The following is an 8,476-nucleotide window of genomic DNA, read 5'->3' on the forward strand; positions in this document are numbered from 1 at the left end:
ACGCAATCGAAGCTAAATATGTGATAGTTCCGTATTATTTTGTATAATAGTTACAAATGCACATTCAGATTACACTTGCCCCTTCCCCACCCCCCATTTTCCAATGTTGGGAGACTGTAATGTAGAAATGATGACGATTTTGTCCAAATCAACATTGCAATAGGGGAGCGGGGAAGGATGTTGGCCAATTAACGCTCAGGTGTGGCAACATTTTTCGCCAAGGTTGTAGTTTTTCGTGCTAATCAATGAAAGCACAGCGCTAGTTATCGTGGTCGCGAACGCTTTGTATACAAATCAATAGGGCATGCAATGTGGCAAACTGCAACTTTTAGATTTGTATCTTCCTTGGGTTTTTGGATCATTGTGTCTTTATTTCTTGAACAATGTCAACGAATGAGATCTTAAATCCGAGCTGAAAGATGCAGCTATTGGCTGGTGGTTCCAATTATGACACATCTGCCTTTGTTTAGGATATACAGAGGGTGAACGTAACTGGTACCTTAATTATTTGGCTTACTGTATATGAATCTTCGGAATTATGTGTGTCTATGCTAGTTGAACACATAATAATGTAGCAAACCCTTTCATAGGTATATATCAAAGTTCAAGTGCTTGTACCTTAGACACTAAACAAAATGATGTTTGAAGACGCAGTCTTCTGAACACCCGCATGTAATTCGCCCTGCTAGTCTAGATCCTATAATAACAGACAGCGATAAAGGAACTAGTTCTCATCTGACGAAACCTGTCAATCAAACTCAGAAATGGTTTGTTCACAATTTAATGTGATGATTGAAATTTTTGAATGCAGGCGGTGGGTAAACAGCTTGCTCAATGATTTATTTTTCAACTTCAAACATACAAACCATCTCAAAAGTTAGGTCTTAGTAATAGGAAACTTTCTTTCCTGAAGGCACCATGTCAACAATGCCTAGAAAAGTTGCTTTTTGCCTTATAAAAATACCGACATCATTCGCCATTTCCTGTGATTCCTTTTTTCTGATGAAGGCACCAGACGAATCAACCTCCCTTTTACGTACTCTTTTGAACCAATCACAGACTGTGGCCCACAGTGTGGGAGTTTGATTGCCAAGATTGTCAGATGCAAACTAGTTTTTTCATCTCTGACTTTTATTATAATGTTGAATGTTACCCTTCATCATAACAGACCCAACAGAATTCGTTGTCACACTAGTTTCACTTGATGCAGTCTCTTCTGACCTTTTGGAGTTCCATCTGTGATTTGTGCAGTTCTGAGTAGACTGTCTAGGTATTCTAGTTGTTTTACTTTACGCTGTGCTGTAACTAACATCCTTTTAGTGTCTTTTAGTTGTGATTGGAGCTTGGTGAATTTTGATTGATTAAAAAGTTTATACTTTTGGACCTGTTGAATTCTGTCCTGCATCTCATGTAATTTCAGTTTGATTGAGGTGGCATCTCCCAGTGGATACGTATGGTCATGCTGGATGTTGAAGGAAGCACGACTCCTTGCATGTTCAAAGCACTGGAAAAAGAAAATTAAAATTAGAAATTAGAAATTGTTATCAGAGGTCTAAACTAACAAATAAAGTCTAGTTAAGGGGTACTACACCCCTGTGGTAAATTTGTGACTATTTTTGCATTTTTCTCAAAAAATAATAACACACTGGTAACAAAAGTTATATATATCATTGGGGCAAGGAATCCAATTACTACACTGAAGTTTCAGTGACTCAAGACAAGCGGTTCAGTATATATGATAGGAAATGAGGTACATTCTAGCGGTACCTCTTTTCTTTTCATAAATAACGAACCGCTTGTCTTGGGTCACTGAAATTCCAGTGTAGTAATTGGATTCCTTGCCCCTATAATATACATAACTTTTTTTACCACTGTGTTATTAGTTTTGAGAAAAATGCAAAAATAGACACAAATTTATTGAAGGGTGTAGTACCCCCTTAACCAAATACAATAATTACACAACTCCCTTATTGTCAGATTTCTAAAGGTCTCCTTTTGGTTTCTTGTGTGAACATAAAATTCAAGATTCAAGATTGATTTATTTGATATTCATCTTACAATTTATAATCAAACAACGGATACAAATAAGTGATAGTAAACAATAGTTAAACTACTACAAGATGACTAAATATCATGTACAGTGCGTTTATCAAAAGATGAGTTTACAAACTGAATAACCAACTGAATGGTATCATTGTCCTGTACACTCATAATAAGTATAAAGATGTGTCTATCAGACAGACTGTCAAGGTCATAGATGCTTCTAAAATTATCAAGCAATCTTATGCACATGTCATTGTAAAAAGAACACTTCATATCAAAGTTAAACTCATCTTCAACATCTTTACTATCACAAAACTTACATCCTATATGCAATTATCAGCTCAAACCCTAGGAGCATGGGTAATTCAGATATCCCAAGTTCCTTACCCATGACTAGATAGTAAGCTGCTTTCTAGACCTATTATTACACTTTCAATTTCATAGTCAGGTCAACTACGAGGGGTGGGGGGGGGTGTCAGGGATCAGGTTCAAGGTTGCACTCACATTGATACGCATTGGTCACCTCCAGAAAATTTACTCCATATTGCTGACTGACTACATTACATCAAATTGGCATAATTAATGACATACTAAATAAAAAGTAAATCTCCCAACTACAGCATTCACATTACTTAAAAAAGCAGAAACTTGATTAAAGATAAAACCAACCCTTTGAGCGCATGCATTGAAGCCAAATAGTGTAGGAACGGCATTTGTTTTGAGGTGAGGACTAGCAAATGATGTATCAAAACAGTCGGATGTAAAGTGCAAGGAGCATACAGCCATGTTCTTAGGTTTACCCTGACTGAAGTTCAGGTAACGCATCTTCCACTGGCTATCGCCATGGTCAGCCAGGTTCTGCATCCATTGGGAAAGAAGTATTGGTGTCTTCAGAGGTAATCTGTAATATAACAAACAATGGTAAGGCCAAGTAAAATTAATAACATGTACATTGTTTTTTATAAAATAGAAAGGGAATATGATTATGAGGTAAATTGTAAACCCAGCCTTTTTATCTTTTTTGTGTATTGATGGCAGGCAGCATGTAAATATTGCTATATAATTAATAGCTCTGTGCAAGCTAGTGGATCATTTGTATTGTTCAATGTTATAAAATTGTTGCTATTGACTGATCTATTTCCTCTTGTGTCCGCATCATTTTATATATCAAATTAAAGCCCTTGAGTAAAGAAAGCTAAAACTGAAAACCGTTTTGTCATAGCACTTTCCGTAGCAAAGTTACATCTTGTCAAAGATTGACTTTCATTAAATATATTCAGCCAACATTTAATGCATCAACTAAAAACAAAACAGCATAGTCTTGGTACTTGGTATTGGTAACCTCCAAAAATCTCCTTGAAGAAGTTTAAACTGGAGGCTCGCGAGGGTGGACTAGTTTTTGTTTAGAGCTGGGTCTTACAGGAGAGATCACTTGAACTTGAAGGGGTGTGGTTGCGTAACAGTTCACTGCTGAAGCTTGTTCCATGTCTTAATGGTGCACGGAAAAAATGAGTTCGCATACATGTCGGTAGTTCGAGTCGGGATTGCAAACTGGTTTGAGTGGCCTCTTCTGCAACGGTCTGATTTTGGCTCGGTGAATTTTTGGTAGTCTATGTCCAGAAGATCATTTTGCTAAATTGTAAAATGATGTTAATCTGTGTGCTTCACATCTGGTCTTCAGGGACTCCCATTGAAGAGTGTTGAGCAGCTGGGTAACACTGGTATCTCTGCCATAAGTGTTGGTAACAAAGCGGGCGGCTTGTCGCTGCACTCTTTCCAAATAGGCGATGTTTTTAGATGTGTAGGGAGCCCATGACGCTGCAGCGCACTCAAGGTGAGGATGCACGAAAGTACAATACAACTTCTCTTTGACAGAGGAAGAGCAATGATGGAAATTTCTTCTGAAGAAATTTAGGACGCCAATACCTCTGCCAGCAGCATAATGGGTCTGCTTGATCCATCAGAGATCTTTTTCAATGTGGATACCTAGTCCTAGGTATTTGGTGTGGTTTGTTTCCTCTAATTTGACTCCAGTGGTGCTATAAGAAGTGGTGCCTGGGCTTCTCTTCCTGGAAACACGCATTGTTTCACATTTAGTTGGGTTAAATTTCATTCCCCAATCTTCAGACCACTGAACCATGGTATTAAGGTCTTCTTGGTGTGCATCGATTTCGTCGGCAGATGAATTTATAAGTCGATAAAGGAGGCAGTCGTCTGCAAATAACCTGGTTGTACTTGAAACGCTATTGTGAATGTCATTTATATGCAGCAAGAAGAGATGTTGGCCTAGCACTGTGCCTTGCGGAGTTCCACTTAAAACAGGACGCCATTCGGAACATTTACCATTCACACACTCGCTGCAGGTGTTTGGTAAGGAAGCTTGAAATCCAAGTTTTGGTCTTTGAGTGGAGGTGTGGGTTTCATAATAGAAAGAACCACAGCCAAGTGTGTTTTGGGATATAATCCAATAAATGAAAGAGTGATGACTGTAAGACTGCAAGGACATCCTTTAAATATATCTATCATACAAGTGTATGCACCAACATCAGATGCATCAGAGAGTGAGATGACAGACTTCTATGAGATGGTACAAGGAGTTATGGATAGTATACCTAGAAGAGACTTACTCATCGTGGGGGGATTGGAATGCTAAGATTGGCAAAATGAAGGAGAAAACTGGGTGTATAGGCCAATATGGACTTGGGATCAGAAATGAACGTGGAGACAGACTGGAGGAATTTTGTGAAGCTAATAACCTAGTCATTGGGAACACGTTATTTCAGCATCATCCACGGAGACTGTGGACTTGGATGAGCCCAGGAGATAGAACAAGAAACCAGATCGATTACATCATGGTCAGGAAGAGGTGGAGAACATCACTCCAAAATGTCAGGACACGACCAGGCGCTGACTGTGGTAGTGACCATCAGCTACTTGTAGCCAAAGTAAAACTAAAACTGAGAGCTAAGAGAGACAATGCACCACCTACCAGGTATGATGTTGACAACATTCCCACTCAATATTCAGTAGATGTGAAGAACAGGTTTGATGAGTTACTGAAAGTTAATGAAGAGGAGCAGACCCCAAATGAATTGTGGGAAGACATGAAAGAAGCAGTCCAGAGCACAGCAAAGAAGTACATCCCTAGAAAGATGAAACAGAAACAGCCGTGGATCTCTCAGCAGACCTTAAACCTAGCTGATGACAGGAAGAGAGCAAAGGCAGATGGAGAAAAGGAAGAATGGGCACGCTTAAACAAAGAGGTCTCCAAAAGTGTTAAGGAGGACAAAAGAAACTACATCGAAAGGAAGTGTGTGGAAATGGAAAGATGTAAGGGTGACTCAAAAATAGCTTTTGGTATTGCCAAAGAACTTACCAAGAAGTGGACCCCCAGGATGGATGTTATAAATGATGAGAAAGGTAACACTCTTATCGAAAGTGTAGACATCAAAAGGCGATGGGTTCAGTATAGTTCCCAGCTGTTTGAGGCACAAGATGACAAGGTGTATGTACAGTGTGAAGCAGTGAGGAAGAACCTCCACCATTGAGATCTGAAGTTGAGCTTGCCATGGAACAAATGAAAATGCTAAGTCACCTGGCATTGATAATGTAGCTTCTGAGTTGTGGAAGGCAACTGGGAAAGAAGGATAGACCTAATGTGGCGTCTATGTGGTATCATCTGGAAAAAGAAGAAATGGCCGAGAGACTGGTGCAGGGCAGTATTTATTCCACTGCCAAAGAAGGGAAATTTGAAAGAGTGTGCCAATCACCGGACCATCAGCCTGATTTGTCATGCAAGTAAAGTGCTTCTGAAGATCATCATCAAGAGAATGAAGAACAAAATGGAGCAGGAAATATCTGATGAGCAGGCAGGATTTCGTGAAGGAAGGGGTACTAGGGACCAAATTGTCAATATCAGGAATGTGATTGAGAAATGCAGAGAGCATAGACTTCCTCTTTACATGTGCTTCATAGATTACAGTAAAGCTTTTGACTGTGTTAGCCACCCTCAGATGTGGGAAACTATGAAAAGATGGGTTTTCCAAGTCATCTTGTGGATCTGATCAGCTGCTTATATGAAGACCAAGAATCGGCAGTCAGAACAAGTAGTGGAGACACAGATTGGTTCAAGATTGGAAGAGGCTTACGACAGGGCTGTGTGCTATCACCAAACCTATTTAACATCTACTCTGAAGACATAATGAGAACAGCTTTGGAGGGGTTTGAAGGTGGAGTGAAGTTTGGCGGTACAAGAATTACTAACCTGAGGTACGCCGATGATACCACTCTTATTTGTAGCAGCAGAGTAGAGCTGATTGATCTTTTGAAGCGCATCAAAGAGGCCAGTGAAGAAAAACACCTTCTCCTGAACACAAAGAAGACAAAAATAATGGTTGTAGACAGAGAGAGAAAAAGTGATGAGTTTGTGATAGATGGACAACAGATTGAGGAGGTGAAGCAATTTGAATATCTGGGTTCAATGATTAACAACAGTGGTGACAGCACAACTGAAATTAAGAGAAGACTGGCTATTGCAAGGACAACTGTGCAGGGCATGTCAAGCATATGGAAAAGCAGAGGCCTATCCATTGACCTCAAGGTACGCCTACTACTGCAGTGCAACTGTGTTTTCCATTGCCACTTATGGATGCGAGTCTTGGGCTATGACCAAGAATGATAGGAAAAGAGTAGATGCTTTTGAGATGTGGTGTTACAGGAGGCTTCTACGAGTGACATGGAAAGACAGGAGAACAAATTCCTGGATCCTTGACAAGATTGGTACAAGTCTAACCATCAGAAGCGGCATAATGGAGAGAAAGCTGAAGTACTATGGCCATATTGTCAGGAAACATGGAGGTGTAGAAAAACAGATTTTGCAAGGGGCCATGGAAGGCAAGCGAGGAAGAGGACGTCCACCAACATCTTGGACTAATGACGTGAAGCTGGTTTCTAACCAGGGAATGCAAGGTGCAACACACTTGGCATCGGATCGAGTGAGATGGCGTACTCTTGTGAAGACCACAGCAGCGCTACACAGCGCCACCTGACACAGAGAGAGAGAGAGAGAGAGAGAGAGAGAGAGCGGATGCCATAATAATCTAGCTTTAGAAGCAGCCCTTGGTGCGGGATAACATCAAAAGCTTTAGAAAAATCAAGGATGGCCATATCTGTTGTTTTCTTCTCATCAAAGTTCTTGGCAAGATCATGTGTTGTGAGAATAAGTTGTGACTCGCAGGAGCGATGCTTTCTGAACGCATGTTGGTTACCTGCCAAGATGTTAAGTGACTTGCCAAATGACGCATCAAGTTACTGTATGTGTTCAAGAATCTTGCAGCAAACACTCGTCAGTGACACAGGCCTATAGTTTGCAGGATCGGTAGTGGCACCTTTCTTAAATAGGGGGGTGATGTTTGCTTTCTCATGATAGTGCTGCTTTTCTATCTGGAAGTGCTATCACAATCCCTCTAAAATTCCATGTGCGATTCTCTCATCACAAAAATAAATAAATCAAATGTTCAAGTGAAGTATAGACAACATATTTATGAAGGTTTCCTTGACAAATCTTTTCTTTTAAATTTCTATGTAATATGTATTGTGTTTGGGCCCGGTTTAGGCCAATTTGGCTGACTAGCAAATTGTTAACTAAGGTTTGCCTCTCATAACTATAAATTGTAAACTAAAAACGCAAACGCAGATTGAGGTCAGTAATATTTCACAATTGACTGCAAAATGCGTAATTGTTCCAGCGTAAATATTACTATCCTCTGCGCGCACCATGTTGTGCATAGAAAAAACTGGGTGCGCGTTGGCCACCGACCGTATTTGTACTTGCACGAAACATTGCAAAAAAGGCAATTCCTTGCCAAAATTTGTGCGAGAATTGCTTTTATGTGCATGCAAAAGTATGCAAGCATAAATTCAGCTATACGCTTTATTTACTAGGAATTAGTACATGTATTTAACTTCATGAACTTTAATAATACTGAAGTCTGCACTTGATTTATAGCATGATTAGTAAGCTTACCTGTGAAATGACAATCCGACCTTTGCTCTATCTTCAGGTTTTCTTATTCGATGAGTTTTACAAAGTGGTGCTATACACATTTTAGGCATTATAGCTTGAAACTTGTAACTGCTGTTAGGTTATACCAAACAAAACCCTACATGTATGTATTTCGGTTCATGGGTTTCAGCAGCCAGCTGTGTTTTTGCTTTTTCAGATGTAAACAAACTTTGTATTTGACCCACTGCTTGACCTTTATGGTGTTCTTAAAATTATTCATTTATTATTTGAAAACAAATAGCAATTTCATGATATTCAGATCAAATATTATTTTATTCTTAACAAAGTATGGAAATATTATTTAAACCTGCATCATACTCTACTCATCTAATTTACTTGGGGAAAAAATTATTTTCAAAAGTCTCACAA

At 39.5% G+C, this 8,476-nt stretch overlaps 1 protein-coding gene across 1 annotated transcript; it reads right to left on the minus strand.

Annotated features, from left to right (window-relative positions):
* Positions 1-828: 828 nt before the first annotated feature.
* LOC140149992 (THAP domain-containing protein 3-like) lies at positions 829-8,303 on the minus strand. Its single transcript, XM_072171997.1, has 3 exons — positions 8,069-8,303; positions 2,713-2,944; positions 829-1,504 (listed from the first exon to the last, which is right to left on the minus strand). The coding sequence occupies exons 1-3, from the start codon at positions 8,155-8,157 to the stop codon at positions 1,187-1,189; spliced, it is 639 nt and encodes a 212-aa protein (XP_072028098.1). The 5' UTR covers positions 8,158-8,303; the 3' UTR covers positions 829-1,186.
* Between the last annotated feature and the right edge of the window lie 173 nt (positions 8,304-8,476).

This window comes from Amphiura filiformis, chromosome 1, assembly GCF_039555335.1.
Source record: "Amphiura filiformis chromosome 1, Afil_fr2py, whole genome shotgun sequence".
Classification (NCBI taxonomy): domain Eukaryota; kingdom Metazoa; phylum Echinodermata; class Ophiuroidea; order Amphilepidida; family Amphiuridae; genus Amphiura; species Amphiura filiformis.